Source organism: Zalophus californianus, chromosome 8 (assembly GCF_009762305.2).
Source record: "Zalophus californianus isolate mZalCal1 chromosome 8, mZalCal1.pri.v2, whole genome shotgun sequence".
Lineage (NCBI taxonomy): Eukaryota > Metazoa > Chordata > Mammalia > Carnivora > Otariidae > Zalophus > Zalophus californianus.
In genome coordinates, this window is record NC_045602.1 from 136584217 (window position 1) to 136604160 (window position 19944).

At 43.0% G+C, this 19944-nt stretch overlaps 1 protein-coding gene across 7 annotated transcripts in view; it reads left to right on the forward strand.

Moving 5' to 3' along the window:
• Nucleotides 1–19075, forward strand: part of ZNF831 (zinc finger protein 831) — a 107278-nt gene extending 88203 nt beyond the window's left edge. For 3 of the 7 annotated variants that reach the window (XM_027624072.2, XM_027624073.2, XM_027624074.2), the window contains 2 exons: nucleotides 12953–13113; nucleotides 13860–19075. In XM_027624072.2, coding sequence (XP_027479873.1) covers nucleotides 12953–13113; nucleotides 13860–14699 — 1001 coding nt within the window. In that variant the 3' untranslated portion in view covers nucleotides 14700–19075. The remainder of the gene's footprint in view (nucleotides 1–12952; nucleotides 13114–13859) is intronic. The other 4 variants (XR_003524905.2, XR_003524906.2, XM_027624075.2 and 1 more) reach the window with 4 other exon arrangements.
• The last annotated feature ends 869 nt before the right edge of the window (nucleotides 19076–19944 follow it).

A 19944-nucleotide genomic window follows, 5' to 3' on the forward strand; every position in this document is an offset into this window, starting at 1 on the left:
TTCCAGCCCGCATTCTTTGATGGATGTTCATGCAATTTTCTCATTATTTTCCTGTCAGCATTCACAGAAACAGTGTAAACTACTTTATTTCAAAACCATTATGTTAGTTTACTCCATGATAATTTAAGCTGTGTATTCTTTCTCTGATTTGAATTTAGTAATAACATATTTTTAAAGACAAGTCAAGAGGCTTTCTTGAATGATTTTTCAGTGACAGCGCCCCCCCCCCCCACCTTGAGTCTCCTTTCATTAGACCCTCGTTTTCTGTACTTAATTGAATTTTCATCTCATTCTGTGCACATTCTAAACAGACCCTGTGCCTTCTATGAGGAGAAGATTTTGGAGAGCTAGTCTTACCAACCTATAGCTGTCTTTCCTTCAAGAGAATGAGCAAGTGGACAGCTATGTGGTAAGGGGTGCCAATGCCCTCACCCCACGCCTGCCCAGGGCTGCTACTGGGGAGCATTCTGGGAGCTGCTCCAAGGCAGGAGCTCCCACAGATTGTCCCCTCTCCCTCTAGCAGCGGGTTTGAGTGTTTTAAATTCCATTCTTGCCACACACCCCTCAGCTCCTGTAGGTCATTATTACAGAACTGTGTACCTGCCTCAAGATTCATCTCCCACTCCACTCTCCACCCCTTCTCCCGGTGGGATTTCTGGGTGCACGATGTTGTTTACAGTCTTTTCCAGACAGAAGTTGAAGGGCACCTCCCGCTTTCTCTCAGACCACGGATTTCTTTTCCTATATTGCTTTAGAACTGCAAAACAAACGCCTTTTTGGGGGGTGGTGGAGTAGAAGTCTTCAGGAAAGGTGTAAAGATTTTTAAAATGCCTCACAGTTTGGACTTTCTAGATGGTTCCACTATGTCGGTGGTAGGCTACTTAAGAAAAAATCTAGAAATTCAATTTCTTGATTAGTTGGGATTCAGAATGATTTCTGGGGCAGTTTTCTCTCTTTTGTATTCTCTGTCTTTCCTTCCTGTTACATTGGAGATCTTACCCCTATTTCTAGCTAGTCTTTTGGTTGCACGTGTGCCTGAGCTTTTGAATTTCCAGAATGATCAAGTCCAGAGGCGGCTAAAAGCTCTACTCTGAGTCTGGGAGAGAGTTTCTGAAGTAAAAAAAAAAAAAAAGTACATCAAGTTCCACATCATAAAAGGGAGGATTTCTAAAGCTGGTGTGAGGACAAAAGAGTGACTTCGTAGAATTCTGTGAGAATTTGGCCCATTGCTCCTCCTTCCCCCTTTGTTGCCTGCGTCTCAGCTTCCGAGGTACAGACAGGGAATCTGTGAATGCAGGTGTCTGCGATCTTCCCAAGCAGGGCACAGGCAACTCTTTATTAATTTATTTATTAAAGATTTTATTTATTTATTCATGAGAGAGAGAGGGGGAGAGAGAGAGAGAGAGAGAGAAGCAGAGGGAGAAGCAGGCTCCCAAGGAGCAGGGAGCCCGATGCGGGACTCGATCCCAGGACCCTGGGATCATGACTGGGCCGAAGGCAGACGCTTAACCATCTGAGCCACCCAGGCGCCCACACAGGCAACTCTTGACATTTCATTCCCCGCTGGGGTTTGAAAGGACTTTGACCATCCCCCTGTATTTTTGTGTCAGGATCCATAGAAACCATATAGAGGCTTTTGCTCAAAAAACACTACTTGAGCTGCGTCGCTGCAGGATTGCAGTGACAGGAGTTCTGTTTCTTTTGAGGTGGGGTTCTTGAGAAAAGATCAAGCCAAGTTGCAAGTATTTCGGTGACTGGCATAGTCCACTCAGTCGGGGTTCTGCCATTATTAAGAAAACCACACATTCTTGAGTAAACTTTGGTATGAAAGTTTTTAAAGAGTATTTGGATGTCACTTCTCTTTTTTCCCTTTATCTTGGTCCCCATGCCCTCAAATAGTATGTAAGAAATGCTATTGAATTCTGTCCGTGTGCGGGACTTTACATTACTGGAATATTTTAAACAGGCTCTCCCACTAATGGTGTTTAGAAAAAGTATCTGAGTGGAAGAGGGTTTCCAGCTTTCCAAACACTTGCCTTTCCTCAAGAAAGCAAAGAGCACCGCACTGGCAGGTGTTCCGATGTAAGAAATGACCTCTGTGACACACAAGGTAGCGTAGCTAAACATGCCATGGAAACAGAAGAGTGTTCCCTCCTCCTCTTTACCTGATTTTCTCGTCAAATTAGGTTTTATTCGTCTACAATTTAGGATTGAGGGAAGAGCTAGATTCTCCCTGACCATTTATCTTTTCGCAGAGACTGGGCTGAGAATGTTTTCTTTCCTAAGGTGATTGGAAAACCAAAATTGATGAGGCCAACTCCAATATTTTCTTTCTTGTCTTTGTTTCTAGTTTGAAATTCGTCCATTTTACCCCTTATCAGGATTAATGAAGTAGAAAAGGGAAGATCTTTCTTTCCAGCTATTATCATTGAAATGGATCAATTTCTTCTTTTTAAGGTTGCAAATCTTGAGGAAAAATGAGCTCTCTCAAATACCTCAATTATATTTCGAGAAATGGACTGTCTTTTATAGACTCATTTAGTAATGAGTAGCATTGAAAATAATTCAAAGAGTAGATACTCTTGATTTCAATCTTGGCATTATAGATTTCAAATGGTATTTCCAATAGTTGTATTTTTCCCCCTTCACCTCATTGTCTGCATTTGTTCTGTAAATTTTAGGTACATGATTATGGTCTGGGCATTAACTTTTAACTTAAGGATTGATCTTAAACATGACTTTCCACTAAACATCCTTCAGGGAAAGAAAAATTTTCTGAGAGGAAAATCTTAAATTGATTGCATTTCATCAAAGAAACAAAAAAGAAATGAGTACCACTAAGAAAAGTAGTATCTGAAATATATGATTACTTGGAAGAGACAAACTTTCAGAAAATCGCATTAGGAGAAGGAAATACTCAGGCATGTCGTGAGGTTTTCAGTAAATGCATTTTCCTGTCCCTCTGATGGGTCCTTCAGCCATGTTCTCTCTGAAGAACCAGGTTGAGCCTTCTTCATCACATTGGCTCCTTGGATGGTTTTGTGAGGTGACATTTTAGTGGGTCTGTAGGCCGGCCGCTCCTGAGGCTCAAGCCAGACTAGAAGTCCTTGTGGTATGATTCATAACTCATCTCCTTTGTGGCATTTACCACAATACCAATCATTGGGTAATTATGTTCTAATTTTCTTCTCTTCAGCTACGCATATGCTGCATCAACTAGGTAGAATTGAGCTTCTTCAATCATTGACAATAAACCTGTATTTAATTCCAGGGTGAGGGAGCCACTCTGTTCTTTCTCTTTGTCTCATTTACTTTCTTTCTCACTGGAATCTCATCCTTTGAATTCTGCACCTAACTAAGCTTTTAAGTGACTGGAAATATTTTAACTAGATTTTTTTTCCCCATGAACATAGTTTAGGGAAAATGCCTCTGAGGCTAACATTATCAAAGCAGCTGTCTTTCATTGAAAAAACAGAAAAGGTAAAGAGAACTCTGACAGGTACTTTCTGAGATAAAAGGTTTACCTAATCGTGTTGAAGAGGTAGAATAGCTAAATATTATGTGAGCATGGTGATGTAATTCTCTGAAATTAAGCAGATTCAATTTTTTTTTTTTCCTTTTTAGCCTTTAAACTTTTGTTAGTCTGCCATGAGTGGAATGGGAGAGGTAGGGCTCCCTTGGTGTTGGTCGTGCCCTGCTCCCTCTGTCACAAATCACCTCAGAGTGTTTTCCTAAGAGAAACAAAATGGCAGCCTGAACGCCAGGGTTCCAAATCCACGAACTCCCTCCCCACCTCTCTGACGAGAGCTAATGGCTCTGTACCATTATTTTTCCTGTCAGAATTAATGGGGAGATATTCTTTTCCTAAAGCCATTAGTTAAGTAATATTGCTTACAGAATTGCTGAAACAGGATAACACCTCCTTCTCCAGGGTGTAAATCTTAAGAAATGATGAGACAATTGCTTAAACACATCAATTATATTCCAAAGCCTGAACTTTTTTCTCTACAGTTTCATTTAGAGTTAAGAAACTTTGAAAGTAATGGTCCATAAAGTGGATTCTCTTGACTCAATTTTGGCACTAAATAATTCAAATAATATTAGCAATTTTTTGTTCTCCATTTAGTTTTCTTTTTCCCCCACAATTTGTCCTCTCTTCATTTTAGAGCATTCTCCTATTGTCTGAGTGTGATTAAAGTTTCAACCTACCAAAAGATTTTAAGCATACTTTCCCACTAAATATGTTTTTTTTGGAGAAAATGGTAAGTGAAGTGTTCTCAAACTGATTGCCTTTCATCAGAGAAAGAGAAGAGAAATTCAAACCATAGAGAAAAGTGGTTTCTGAAAAAAAGAGACTGAAAAATGATTGCTCAGAAGAGGCAAAATTTCAAAAAAAATTAAGGTAGTGCAGAAATGTTCCAGATTTGGTTAGAGATGGAAAAATGTATTTTTCTCTTCTTTGGTGAGTCTCCCTTGTTCTTTGTCTGAGAAGCAGAACTTTCATTACACACCAGAGTGTGAGGCTTTCAATCCCTCTATCAGCAGTTGTGTTGTGTTCTGACCCTTAGCTTTGCCTGAACACGCCGGGCACACCCGGGGGCTTTTCCTTATTATGTTCAGTGTGAATTTTAGGGCCAGTGCCATCATTTGTCTCTTATTTTTCTTTCATTAAATAAAGCAATATCATGCTTGTTGCAACAAAGAGAGCAACATCGACATATCTGAGGAGAGCTTGATGGTCCCCAGCCTCGTGGCTCCCTACGGCTACCAGAGTTCAGCTCATGTTCCTTGCACACCTTCCTCTGTGTACATACAAATAAGAACAGACACTTCAGTCTCTTGTTTTTTTTCACAAATAGAGTCATCCCATATGTAGAAATCTGCAACTCTTTTCTTCTTCATCTATCTTGTATAAAATTCTAGGCCTATATTATAGATTGATCATTTTAATAATGGCATAAAATCCCACGGTATAGCTGTATCATAATTTTTTAATTCAACCCTTCCAATATCCATGGATGTTCCTGTTGATTGCTGTTGTTTTTCTACCCCAACTATTGCTGCAGGAAATATTCTGGCTCAGTTTTATATTTTATAATTATATATTTCACTATATAAGGTACTACCAAAAAGTACTTTTAAAAAAACACATTTATTCTTCCATAGTTTTCAACAGCATTTTTAAAAAGAAACTTGGCTCCCGTTAAAAGTGAGACCTGGGGGTGCCTGGGTGGCTCAGTCATTAAGCATCTGCCTTCGGCTCAGGTCATGGTCCCAGGGTCCTGGGATCGAGCCCCACATCGGGCTCTCTGCCCGGCGGGAAGCCTGCTTCTCCCTCTCCCACTCCCCCTGCTTGTGTTCCCTCTCTCTCTGTCAAATAAATGAATAAAATCTTAAAAAAAAAAAAAAAAAAGACGAGGCCTGGGTGAGGCCTCAAGCCTTACCATCACTGTTGGAGTACTTGAGCTTCATAACTAACAAGGGGTTACAAACTGACCCCTCCTTGGCCAAATTCGGGCCATGGGCACATTGGTTAGCACAGTGTTGTTGTTTGAAAATTAATTCATTATCAGTGTTTACAAATACATAGAATCCAGTTTTTTGGTTTCTCTTGGAAAATAGTTGTGGTGAACTTGGTCCTTCCCAGTCTCAGTCAGCGGAGCTGGGAGTCAGCTGTGCCCTCAAACCTGGGCATGCCCTCCATTCACCACAGTCCCCAGCCCCAGGCAGCATCCCTCGTTTATGTTATTTGCCTGACCCTACAGCATTTGAGTTTGTGACTCTTGGTTTCAAGCGGGGCATCTACAGTGTGACTCTGCTGACCTGGGGGCCGGGTCCCTCCCTGTGGGGCCATCCTGGACACCAGCTCTCTGACTGCCTCCTCCTTGTATGAGATGCTAGGGCCATGCCCCACTCGAGTCAAGATGACCACAGAAAGTCTCGGCACATCACCCCCAGTTAAGAACCCCTGCTTCAGACAGATCACAAAGCCCATCTTCCTCGGCCAGTTTTGAGGTAAACTTTTCAAAGCGTGGGCCTGAGCCATTTTCATTATGTTTCTCTATTCCGTAGGCCTATGTTTCACTTTTTGAAGGCACATTGTTGAATTCTGTACACGACCAAGCTTTAAAGTCCCTGAAATGTTTCAAACCAGCCCCATGCACAGAGTTTAGAGAAAATAGAGGAGAAAGTGATCAAAACACATTCCTTTCATCTCAGGAACAGAAATGTAGAGATGCCGTGATTACAGGTGGTTTCTGAAGTAAAAGCTTTACCTAATTACACACACATAAAAGGTACAATTTCTAACTAGTGTATGAAGAGGCTGAATAAGTCCCTAGAATAAAGGTAGATGCTGCCTTTGTTCACTGGGCGCTTGGCAGTGGTTTCCTTTTGTGAGTTCATGGTGGCACCTCGGGAGCTAACCTCTCCCCTCCCTGTTCTCACCCGGGTGCCCGTTGGAAAGCAATTCGAGTGTCAGGAAGACACAGGAGGGTTTGGAGAGGGGTCTCTCCAGGGCCCTTCTCCCCCGGTGCCTTCTCTCTCCTTCTCTGACAGGAGCTAATGACTTCTCTACATCTTTTCTCATTAGAATTAATAGAGAAGCATTAATTCTTTCCCAAAAGCCATTAGTTAAGTCTTAGTGCTCTGAAATTGCTGAAACAGAATAATTCCTCCTTCATTCTAGGGTATAAATCTTGAGAAAAGATGAGAGGATGTTGCAGGTGTATCAGTTATGTTCTAGGGAAGAGAGTTGTGTAGACAATTCTCATTTAGCAACAGGAAAATTCTGGAATAACAATACATGAAGTAGATCAGCTAGGTGCAGCCTTGACATTTATAATGTTCCAAATGGCATTTCTTTTATAATCTTCTTTTTTCCTTATGTGATTTCATAATCCTATTTTTGCTGTGTGTCTTAAAGTCACACTCCTGCCTGGACATGATAAAACTTTTAACTGAAAGTAAGATTTCTTTTTTAAAGATTTTATTTACTTATTCATGAGAGATAGAGAGAGAGGCAGAGGGAGAAGCAGACTCCCCATGGAGCAGTGAGCCTGATGTGGGGCTCAATCCCAGGACACCGGGATCATGACCCGAGCTGAAGGCAGACGCCCAACTGACTGAGCCACCCAGGTGCCCCTGAAAGCAAGATTTTAAAGCACACTTTGCACTAAACACAGTTTAAGTGAAGAATTTCCATGTGGGGAGAATTCTTGTCCTGATTGATTGCCTTTCATCAAATATATAGACAAGAGGGACCCCTGTGTGGCTCAGTTGGTTAAGTGTCCGACTCTTGATTTCAGCTCAGGTCATGATCTCAGGGTTGTTGTATTGAGCCCTATGTTGGGCTCTGTGCTGGGCATGGAGTCTACTTAAGTTTCTCTCTCTCCCTCTGCCCCTCCCCCTTCTAAAAAAAAGATATAGACAAGAGATGAAAACCACAAGGAAAAGCAATTTTCTGAAGTAAAAGATTTGTTTGTGATTACTGAGAGGCAAACTCCCACCAGACTGCGTTAGGGTGGCACAGAGACACTGAGACTCTTCCTGATGAAGGCGTCCTGTGGTCCTTCCTCCCATCCCCCTTGCCCGTGGGACTCACGTCTCCGGCTGCTCGTGATCACTTTCTGATTAGGATCGAAGTCCCCCAGGCTCTGCCTGAGAGGAAGAAGTCCTGTCACCCTTCCACAGAGTCCTCACCAATGAAGCTTATAGTACGATCAAGGAAGCGGATGAATATATCTGCAAAAATATTTTAGTACAATGTCTGGCATGAAACAGAGCCTTAAAAATTTTGGCTGAATAATAACATGAGTGAATGGCTGACACTTAATTGGAGAGAGAACCAGCCCCCACAGGTGCAGTGTCCACACATTCTTGCAGAGTGTATGCTTCTCCTGTCCTCCACAGGTCTAGGTGGAGTTAGGGCCCCGTTTTCACCATCTCATGGCTCCTTCCACTTTTCCCTTCATAGTGTTTACCACGTTTGCTTGGTGAATTTTCTGCGTCATTATTTGCGGGCTGCATCTCTCCCCCATTAGATGGTAATGGGTGTCTCGTTTGCCACTCAATGAATTGCCTGTGTTCACCACGGTTCTTGGCACAGAGTATTGGCTGTACTCAGTACTCAGTAAATATGGGCTCAGTGGATAGTTAGGCTTAAAAATATGGGCACATAAATGGGCTCAACAAATAGGGACTCAGAAAAATGGGTTCAGAAAACATTTGAACAAATGAGCAAACATCTGCCAATATAGTGACTACTTTTCAAGTTCTACCCAACCTTGACTCAAATAACTGCAAATTTTTCTCGCTAACACATTGTGTATCCTTCAATGGCAGGGATGCTCCTAAACAATTTAATCTCAGATCAGTTCATAGTCTAGGAGATCACTCCTGTGTTCTTACTTATGTTTGTAGCTTGCTTAGAAGGCCAACATGGTAGACTCATTTTTACCCCTTCCTTATATATAATTCAGAGTCTCTAGTCTCCAAATTAATGGAGTTTTTGGTATACTGGGGCAACCGAAGGAAATGTATCCATTTACACATTTTCGGATAATGATATTTGAGTAATATGTCTATTAGCATTTCCATAAAGCCCAGGAGGGGCTTTGGCTTGGGAGGAGGCTTGGCTCTGAAGAGGTTGACAGTTCTGTGAGTTTCATCAGCCTGCTTCACTCCGTTTTCTAATTATTTTACAGTTTCTGGTAGCCTTTTCAAGATGGCTAAATTTAAATTTGCTACAACGTTTTAAGCAGTCTCTTTCTCTCAGTGTGGCTTGGCAATTATTTCTGAGGGAAATGATTAAAAGCGCAGCCTTTCATCAGGGGGAGAACAGAATGGCATGCGGAGCTCAGATGAGAGGTGCTTTCTTAAGATTCACGTAATTGTGCGAGAGTGGTCAAATTTCTGAAGATTGCATGAAGATGGCAGAGTCCGTCATTTGTGGAGATGTAGGAAGTGATTCACAGAGGGACGCTGTGCCGTAAACAGGATCACATTCTGTGCTTTAACATTCGGCCAGGGCGCCACTTACTTTTTGAAAGGGGCCATTCATTTAAAAGCGAGTTAGCATCCTTCTTCAATAATCCAAATTAGTTTAACACACTTCAGTGACATTATTTGGGCATTTTTCACAATTATTAAAGATAACTCACTTTTCTCTGTAGACTGTAGGTCAAAAGCAAATTAAATCAATGGATTTTCTCCCTTCGTGCTCTCAGATGAGTCAGAAAGTATTGGTCAAATGCGCACATGGCCTTTCCGTTAAGCTTCAAAACCCAAACAACCTGCTGAGAAGACATTTGGCCAATCTGATTATTTTCTCTATACTAATTGGTTTTCCTTCTTCATTGAATTGAATGAATTGCCTGGTTGTTTTGTCACTGTGGGGACCCAGCTTAATCCACTTAGAGTGAGGTGCTTGTGCTTGGTAAGCTGGGGGGCTATAGAAACGTTTATTGTCAATATTATCTTTTGTGATTTTTCTTCGTGGGGGGAATGAAGATATAGCTTGAATCCATCCATTTTCTCTGTTTTGATTTCCACTGCCTTTGCTCGCCGTCTCATCTGGCCACTGGATTGCCCTGGTAAGCCCCAGGGTCCGGACCGCAGTCATCTATGCATTTTGAAAGGATGGGGACCCCCTGCTGGAAACAATGGTTGCTTCACAGTGAATGTGGAAAAAATCTAAGCCCCTTTCCGCAGCTGCCTGCACCTGACAAGATCTGAGCCCCTGCTGGCTTCCCCACCTTCATTTTGTGTCCTGCCCCCTTGCTCACTGCCCTTCCTCCATCATGGCCTCCCACCGGGTTCCTCAACCCCCCCCCCCCCCAGGCTCCTTCCCACCGCAGGGTCTCTGCATCTGTTCCTCCTTCACCTGGAATGGCCTTCCTGGGCTGGTTCTTTCTCACCCTGAAAGTTTCATTTCAGATGTTGCTTCTTCAGAGAGGCCTTCCTCAGTATGGGCAGCAGTCACGTACCTACCACTCTGTGTCATGTGCCCCGTATCAACTGTGACTCTCTGGAAGAGCCCCTGTTTACAGTGACAGGAACGTGCTCCCCTCCCTGCTTACCGTCAGTCTCTGTCTGCAGCCCCCTGCTGCTATTTACATTCTGCGATAGCCCCACCCTCTGCTCATTTCCTTCACAACGCCTGGCACAACTGGAAATGATCTTATCAATTGACTGGTCTTCGTCTCTCTTTCCTACTGAAGCAGAGGCTCTCGAGGGCCAGGGCACCTCCATCTTGTTCTGCAGTGTTTGGGGGGCCAGCTGCATGGCACCTGCCTCACTGAACAGGCCCAAGTCATGTTTGTCGAGCAAATGAATGGAATACCAAAAGCCTGGTTCTGTGTCGATACGCAGGTGCTCAAGTGAAAATTGTATTAAAGGAAAAATGACTACTTCCTTTCCCAAACCGTTGCATCTTCCTATGGATTTTCAGAGTTGATTTGCTCAGGATTAATGCACTTGCTAATCTAGTCACCTACCCCTCGAGATATAAGAAGCAGGTCTGTACTTTCCAGGCAGGAGATTGGAGGACTCCTCACACAGAAGCTGTCTAGTCCTCGTGGAAGACCCAGAGAATTATTTCAGGGCTTCCCACTTAAACACGGCAAGCAGATAACCCCGCAGGGTGGCCCCAGTTGACAAAGTGCACATGTAAAGAGCTCCCAGTCCGTTGTGTAGTGCCTGTTTCCTAGACGTGGGCGGATATTTAAGTTTGCTGGATACTGCAGGACCATCTTTAATATGGAAGGGACAGATGAAAACAAATGAGAACAAAAGGAACTGGGAAGAAAGACCGTGTAGGGAGAGGCAAACTTCAGCAAGAACAACAGTGGCCGCAAACCATTATTAATATGGCCAGAGACACAATGGAAAATACTGGAGCCATGAAGTAACAACAGGGTGCTCTAAAGAGGAAAATAATAATAGGCTCTTAGAAATTAAAAACATGGTAGCAGAAATAGGAAATTATGAGTTGGAATAGAAAATCCCAAAAGTAAAATAAAAAGACAAGTAGGAGATAGGAGAGAAAAGATAAGAAAAAGAGGAATAGACAAGGAAAAGCCCAGTAACTTACTAAGAGCAGTGCGAGGAAGAGAGAAAAGGTGAAACAGGAGAATAAATATCAAAGAAACAGCACCATGTTTTCCCAAAACCGAAGGACATGATTCAGATTGAAAGGGCACATTGAATGCCCAGACAATGAATGAAAATAAACCGAGGACCATGGAGACACTGAACAAAGAAGAGTCTAGGAGTTTCCAGAGAGACAAAACACAAAAAGGTTTTGCCCAAAGGATCATGAATCATAAATCATGTTGGCTCCAGACTTCCTAACAACTAGAACTCAACAGAGTCGTGTCTTTGGTTCTGAAAGCAAATGATTTCTAATTCAGAATGTTATACCCCAACAAGTGGCAGACTGAAGTCTAAACAATTTTATTTCACACACCCTTTCTCACGAAGCTGCGGGAAGCTTTGCATTAGGAAAGCAAGGAAACAGAAGTGGGGGGCTCCAGGAACCAAAGAGGTGAGGAGAATCGCCACAGTGGGGTGAAGGGGACCCGGGGGCACAGCCACACAGTAGCCAGGGAGCAGCGGACCCCTGGGGGCAGGTCAGAGGATTTGGAGAGCGATGCTTCTAAGGAAAGGAGACAAAGCCTCAGACAATTGAGAAGGAGGTGGGAGGCTAGTTTCAGTGCTAGGTCTACGGACAACCAAGCAAAATTTAAAAACAAGGTAGTTGTTAACTCCAGGGAAAACAGTGTTGGCCAGAAAGACCGTGTAGTCATGGCACATTACGTGGCTCAGCAGTGAGAGACATGGTCCTAAACATGTAAACACTAAATATCCTTCTAGACAAAATTATGACATCATAGTTACATAACTGTTGCGAGGAGATGGGGTGAAAAGTGTGCATACGTGGTGGGTGGTGGTGGGGGAATGAAGGTTCTGGATCCAGGGGTGCTGGAGAAAGAGGTGAACGCCCCTCTCTCCTCATGAGAAGTCACAGGCTCTTCTCCAAACTGAAAAAAAAAAAAAAATCAAGAAGTAGTGCTATAAGCATGTTATTAAAAGTGAAGGAGATAAATATCAAAAGAATCCAAAGCGGGAAAAGGTGAGTGGGTTGGCAGGCATTGCTATTTTTCTTAATAAGTAGAAAGATTCGACTTTTTGAAACTCTGTGCATATGTAACTTTAATCAAAATGAAAGCAAATTTGAAAGGGGATCTAATGCTTTTCTCTGGTGGCACAGCCATGCTAGAATTTTTTCTGATTTCATTTCATGATGTAATCCATCGTCTCTGCAATTCTGTGGGCCTTCTGACCCGTATCCCAGGCCACTGTGACAAAAGGAGACCAAGTATGGGTGAGGCGGGAGGGGAAGCCGCTGCTCCCTTGAGAGGGTGCTGCTGTTTGGTGGATGTTGTCAAACTTCCCTCTTTGGTGCCCCCTCCCCTCCCAGATCACAACCATAACCACCACCAAACAACAGCAACACCAAAACCACCCTGGCTTCCTGCTGCCTGGTGCTCCAATGGAGACAAAACCTCATTTCCATAGAGACGGAAATGTCTACCCTTGACCCTGGTTGAATGGCCAGAGAATTCACGCTAACCTGAAATTAACCTAACCTGGCCTAAAGGTGGCCAGGAAGATGGCTCTGATGAAAAATAGCCACGTGACATATTTTTAAAAAAATGTATGTGACTTAGGGATTTTTCTGCCTTGGGAACTGGTTTTACCATTTCTTAGCGGAAGTGGAGACGTTTTATTGAGCTGTGTGAAGTGATTCAAGGTAAGCGGGGGTCCCGTGCACATTGTGGGAGACGCGGGTTAATGAGCCCTGAGCTGTGGAGGAAGACAAAGTCCTAGGGAACTCACATTTGCTGATGTTATCACTTCCGGTGTGTGTAAGCGTGCCTCCCCGTTTCAGGTCTGAATCTGCAAGAGGAACCATCTTGTGCCTCTTCAGAATCACCTGTTGGTTGTGGGCACAGAGAGAAGGAGGAGGAGGGCTCCAGACAAACTTCGGGAAGCTTCTCTCCCAGCACAAGTTCAAGGGCCGGGAGTGGAATAGACCACGTAATCATGAAGGTGGGGACCACGGTTCTGAGCTGTCTCTGTTCGTGGGTTGTCTAGATTAATGGCTCTCTTTTGCTTGTTGTTGGTGTCCCAGGTGGCAGAACTTGCCCCACCACCCAGCACACAAAGCCCAGTAGGTACACAAACGCCTCCAGACATCGTGTGCTGAAAGAATGGGATGATTACTAAAAATCCTAAATAATGCTTTTAATTCGTACCTGGGTAGGATAGAGATGCTCTCATGCTGCAGACATCACTGTGACATGACTTCACTGCCATGCAGGAAGGGGGGGGGGGGGGCGTCGGTTGAAAAGCACAAAAATGCTAATCCAGACCACACTTCAAAAAGTGCTCCTCTGGAAAAACTTAAGTTCAGGGTAACTGTAAAGTAGCACATTTGTCTACCTCGTGAGCAGTGGTAATTTAACATTGGATACTCAGAACGGGGTGGATAATTGAGTGATTTGGTTTTTCACAAAGCCAGGTAAAAACACATAGCAATCTCAGCAACCTATTTTGTGGCAACAAGGAGTTTTCCTCGAGTTAATGCACCAATTAGTTATTAATGGGAACTGATTGAGGGCATCCTGTTGAAGTTCACGCTTGGTAAAGAATCATTAAGAACTCAAGACCTAGTTTTACTGAGGACCACGTTTCTGACCACAAGTTTTTTTTGTTTTTGTTTTGTTTTGTTTTGTTTTGTTTTGTACCAGTTAACCTTTCTTCCCCCATTTGTTTTCCTTTGCACTTTTTTGCAGGTAATTTCTCCAGCTGCCGGTGGGTGCAGTGACTGCCACTATCAGAACACTGCTGCTGGGTCAGGACAGTCTGAGCGCCCCGGCTCCTGCGTGGCTGTGGGTACTGACAGGCTTCTGTCTCCAGGTGGAAGTCTCAGCCTGGGATTGCTGGAGACCCGGCCGCTGCCCTCCCAGGAGCAAGTCTCAGTAGATATGAAACCATACATTTCCTCCGATGCTCAGGAGCCTTCTTCCTTTGAGTCCAAAGGAACCTCTCCCTGCCAGGATGTTGCTCCTTCTGTGGCTGCCATTTGTTCTCTGGGGGAGAGAGCAGGTCACACAACCCTGGGAATTCACGGTGCGGAGCCGCAAGCCCAAAGAGCTGCAGGGGAGGCTCTGACACAAAGCTCCTCAGACAGAAAAGCTAAAGCGGAGGGCATGTCACCACCAGTCCTGCCAGGGAGACCTTCATCTGAGCAAAGAATTTCAGGTTTGGTTTTGTTGGGGTCAACTGGAAAAACTCGTCTTGAAATACCAGCATCAGGAGCAGGCTCAGCTAGTTCATACCAAGAGGAAGGGGAGCACAAGATGTTTTCTCCTACTGGGGTACAGGAGGGGCATGGAGAGATGGTAGTTCCTTGCCCTCCTTTAGGAAATGAAAGTGGGAAATGTCGAGGCTCTGGATTAACTGCTCTAAAAGATCGTGTGGTTCCTTCTAACCCAGGGCAGCACAGAGAATCCCCTGAGTCCCCTTCAAAAACTGTCAAAAGGAGGGGTCTGGAAGGACTGAGAAAGCAGACCCGAGTGGAGGTCAGTGACACCAGCAGTGACGATGAAGACCGGTTAGTGATAGAGATGTGACGCTTCTGAGCCTGCGGTTGGAGACCAGATGCTGTCAGACAGGCAGACAGTTGAACTCTCTTCCACCAAGCACCTACCTATGAGGAAAGCCATCTGGGGATCTTTCCAAGGCATCCCCAGCGAACTCTAGCCCCCTATTCCCCAGATCCCCTTGTGGTATACCAGGTGCCAGGCAGGCAAAGGGAGCAACGGAGCCCAGTCTAAGAATGCTTGGCGCACAATGACTACACTCACCTCCCAACCATGTCTTCTCCATCGGCCCCCACTGCCTCCTCCGTACGTTGGCATTAACCAGGATAGCCGCAGTCGACATATTTATGTGCAAGTGAACCGGTAGAGTCAAGTCGACCGACTTCCTCCATTAGTAAGCTGAGGGTTTGCTTCAAAGGTGGTAAGCACACTTGGGTAACTGGGGTAGCTTGCAGAGGAGATGGGGCATTAAGATACATCTGTTCATTCTGGAAACCAAATCCAGATTCATTAAAAACTGCAGTTTGGTTAGAATAACTTGCGTCCTTAGTGGAAGTTGTAAATATACTTCAAAATGCCTATGATCTAGTAAAATGCTGATTATCTTTAAATGTTACACCAGTGGTCAGTGCTTACGTATGATCCAACGACACAAGCATGTACTGCTCTTGGGCCCGGTGCCTTTTCTCTTGAGACCTCTGAAACCCTTGGTTTTTTTAGCTCTTGCAAAGGAACGCAGTGTTAAAAGTTAATAGAACAGTCTCTGTAATGAGTCATTTTTTGAGGGGGAAAAATTCACTTATTTTTCTCTGATTCTTTCTGTCATATTGTGCTCTGAGCAATTTCAATTAGAGGGTTACATTTTAGTAATCTCTACAGCTTAAATTGATGCCTGCTCATCGTGACGGGAGCCTTTTAGATTTCCTCCAGAAGCTTCAAGGATACAAAACTAATTGGAGTTTTGACGCTGTTTTACATCTCAGTAATTTTATTTTGGGGGCTTGGTGTTACTTTGCTGTCAAATTAAATCAGCCTCTGTATTGTGCAAGTCAGAACAGTACAGATAAAATTCCCCCGTATTCCAAGCCAGCGCGCCCCTGTGCAGGAGAAAATAGCTGATCGACGTCAGCCAGCTCAGTGAGCGAAGCCTCAGATTTACTGCATTCTTCTCCTTCTCCTTAAATGGGAGAGGAAAAACTTACAGAGATTTACACTGCTGCATTTCAGTAAAATTTTATACTTGCTTTTGGTAGATTTTGTACAATTTGAAATTTATAGCTGAGCTCTTTTGGCTTAGCTTTTGACGTGATGATGTTCATATGACATCTTGTACCTTCAGAAGCAGGAGCAATGCCTAGCATCTCGCACACGTGAACACACTTAACGTGTCCTTGCCTGGGACTAAGGATGGGCAAGTTTCAAGTATCGTCATGTGAGTTTTCCAATTTTGGAGTTATTCACAGGGAACTTCAATGCAAGACCAGCTTCCCCTGGTGACTTAGCATATATGAGATGCGCTCATAAATATTCAAGTGATTTCAAGCATAGCCAAATAAAACATAAGGAGGGAGGTAAAAGGATGATAGGTATTCACTTTGTGTACTTTATTTTTCGTTGTGTACTTTTTAAACCAAACAAAAGTGATGTGGTGATTATCTACCTTTGAATGACCCATGCCCCTGTAATGAGAGAGGAAGTCTAGGAAAGTGGCTGAGTCTTGGAGGAAGAGAGAAGTCCTGACTATGTCCTTACTGAGGTGGGAAATCTTGGTAAGACACACATGCCCTCTACACCTCAGTTTCTCCAGCTGAGAATCAGAGTTGGACTAGATGAGCTGGATGCATCTCCAGGCTCTAATCCTTGTCAGATGAGCTGTCCTTTACCTGGGGGGGTTTGGGGGCTCTGAGGTGACCCCCATGGGGAGGGGCCCCCCACACAAGACATTTCAGGGGGACCGTGGAGAACTGAAGCGTGAACATCTTCAGCCAAGTATTGCCATGAAGAACGTGAGCTCAGAGAAGCTCTGTATGATTTTTTTTTCTTCAGAGTTCCAGATTTTGGGGGTACAGTCATCCAGTTTATACATTTGGCTCATAATACAAAAATTGAAAGCAAAACCAGAACACTACCGTGTGAGGTGAAGACAACATGTCTGTGGGCTGAATTGACTACTTTGGGGACACACTGGTTAGGGGAAGAAAACTTTCTTCCAGATACTTCTTTCCTGGTGGCTACTAAGCTGTCAGCAGGATCGCTCATCTAAATCAGTAAGTCACAGCTCCAAATAGCACTGACCTCCAGATGGTGGTGGAAGTTCTGTCCTTCTAAGAGCCACCATTGCTGGCTGCCACATCCCAACCTGGATCCCATTGGTGGAATATTGATTCCATCTCTTTGACTCCCTGTGTCTCTTACCAAGGCAAGCAGGTTGCCAAGCCATCCTGTCAGCTGGTCATTTAGCAATGGGTAGCAATGTTTACAAGGGTACCTTACTTTATATCAGCATGAATTTGTGAAAAGCTATATTCTGGTGGATTTTTTAAAAAAAAGTATTTTGAGTGACTCTAGGGGAGTTGGCTATTGGAAATCATCCTAAGGTATAATTTTTTTTTTATGAAGAATCCTTTTATAAAGCAACAAATACTCCCTGATTTTATAAATCTTAATTTTCCTGTGGGGCTTCTTAAAGAGAAGTGCAGTCCCAGGGCTATGTTTATCAGCAATCTATAACCCAGTTTGGGTTATTGAAAATAAAATTTCAATATTATCAATTGATAATTGCTGCAGCTTTTACTCTTCAGGTGTGCACTCTGTAGTGGTTAAGGGAAAACAAATTTATTTCAGAACAAGACAAACTGGAGTTTACCGATCAGGGATTCCTCCCTCTCCTTAGGGCTGTTAATTTTATTGTACCTTCGGGTAAGGGTCTTAACCAATTGGTGCTCAGCTTCTTCCACTCCAGGGATGCTGGCATAGACTAAAGTCAAGTGCACTTTGAATTCTTTGCTTTTATCTCAGGGCAAGGTATACAAGTGCCATGACCAGTAATGCTCAAGGCTTACCACCTGGTTTATCTCTCCAGTTGTACCTACACCTGGCCAGACATCCCTTGTTAAAGATGGGTGGAGGAGAGAGGTTTCACCTCCCCCTTTGGCAACCTATACTGTTAAGTGACTTTTGAAGTCACATGGTGTTTAATAGACAACCTGGATCCTCTTTGTTGTAAGGCATGATGGAGGACAACTCATCCCTTCTGTTTTGTATAACCTTGGAGATTCTGGATGAACTGAATATCCCTTTGATTCACAACCCAAGAGAACCTATGGTTCATTTGCTGAGAGATTAAAAAGAGATGGGTGAGGAGTGCCTCTGGATTCTAATCAAACCCTGCCAATAGCATGATGGGTAACTGAGGGCAAGTTACACTTTCTCTTCCTAAAATCCCTCTTCTACGGCTCAGATGGAAAGAGTAGCCTTGCAAGAATGCATTGTGACCACAGTTCTTGGCATGAAAGATGAACGAGTTGCAGCCTTATGCCAAAAAGTATTTCCTTGCATTTACATTCATTACTTAGAATGATCACATTATTCATTTTTTCCCCAGCATAGAAATTTGCATTTTGCACAAAATTTGCCTGGTGCAGCAGATTTTTATAGTTAGGGAAACTGTCATCATTATTGGAACGTGCTGCTGCTCAGCTCCCCAGACATAATTTAATATGGTGAGGAGAAAATGGTCTGCCTGACTCCATGGCGATCAGATTTCTACAACGGCAGCAAAGAGAACCTGTGTATTTTTCCTCACTTCAGTTGTGATTCCCAGAGTTCTCTCTGGCTTTTGAAACACTACATTTCTTGATATTTAAGCACAATTTCGTGTCTTTATCTTTCAGAACTCATTAAATATAGGTGTCAGGACCCAGAGAATCTTGTGTGCTAGATTTGCACCTGTACAGTTCTCTTCACCCATACTTTTGTACTTATGTGGGCACATAATTCGATGTGAAGAAGTCTAGGAACATTTGAGTGTATTGCTTCACCATTGGAAGAAAAGGAGCCAGGAAAATAATCCATCTCTGTCCCTTGGAGCCCTAGAGGATGACTCAACATCTCCTATATGCAGCCCACCGTTCAGAACTTACTACTCTCTTGATTGTTCATGATCAGGAAAGCTATTGGCCTCTTGGTTGTTTGTTGAAATTTATCTCCTCCTTTATATGGTTAAATTATTTTGTTTTGATAAAAATAAAACTGAAAAAAATGTTTTGTGTGATTTGTTAACATTTTAACTAAAACTATCGCAGGCAGTATCCTGTATGAATACGATACCTGATCATTCCCAAGTAGTGAACCAGACATCCTGTCCGCCATATTGGTATCCCATTCCACTCAACAGAAAGATTGGGTAATGGCAAATTAGCACATTTTCTTGTGCTGTTTCCGTTTCCCATGTGTCTCATTTGTCATTGTCTGCCATATTTTAGACTTCTTAACTTAAAGATGTGTTTTTAAATTCTTAAATGTAGCTAAGTTTTGAAGCCACATGAGGGCACTATCCACAGTGCAATAATCTAAAACTTTTCCCCTTAGAATTGATGTCTCTTGGGTATTTAATATTATTCATCAACAGAAAAAACATTCTTAATTCAAAACAGTGCCTCCTTATGAAGATAGTTCATGTATTCTTTGCAAGAATAAATAGAGTTCTTTTACATACCAATACAATACTAGTCTTCTACATCTACACCTCTTGAAGGCACTTGAAGTCAATGGAGACACAATGCATCGGGAGAAAAAGTTCGAGTGGAAAAACATAAGGCACAGATGTACTTACTGATGGGTCTGAGATGTGTTTTTGCTAACTCGTCAAACTCTAATAGTAATAAATTAACCCATTATTTCCAAACTTCAGTCATTTGAAAATCGTCCTAATGCTTTTTGCCATATATGTCCACATATGGGTGTATTATTTACTTAATACTTCTGTTTAACTCATCCTGTTTTCCACATGCTTTTATTTAAGAAAATTTTTATTACTGAAATATAGTTGACATGCAGTGTTTTATTAGTTTTAGGTATACAACATAGTGATTAAACAGTTTTAAACAATTCTCAATGTTAAGTGTAGTCACCATCTGTCACCATACAACATTATAATAATATTACTGACTGTATTCCCTATGGTGTACTTTTTATCTCTGTGACTTACTCTTTTATAACTGGAAGTTTCTACCTCCCAATCCCCTTATTTCTCCCTCCCACTACCCACTTTCCC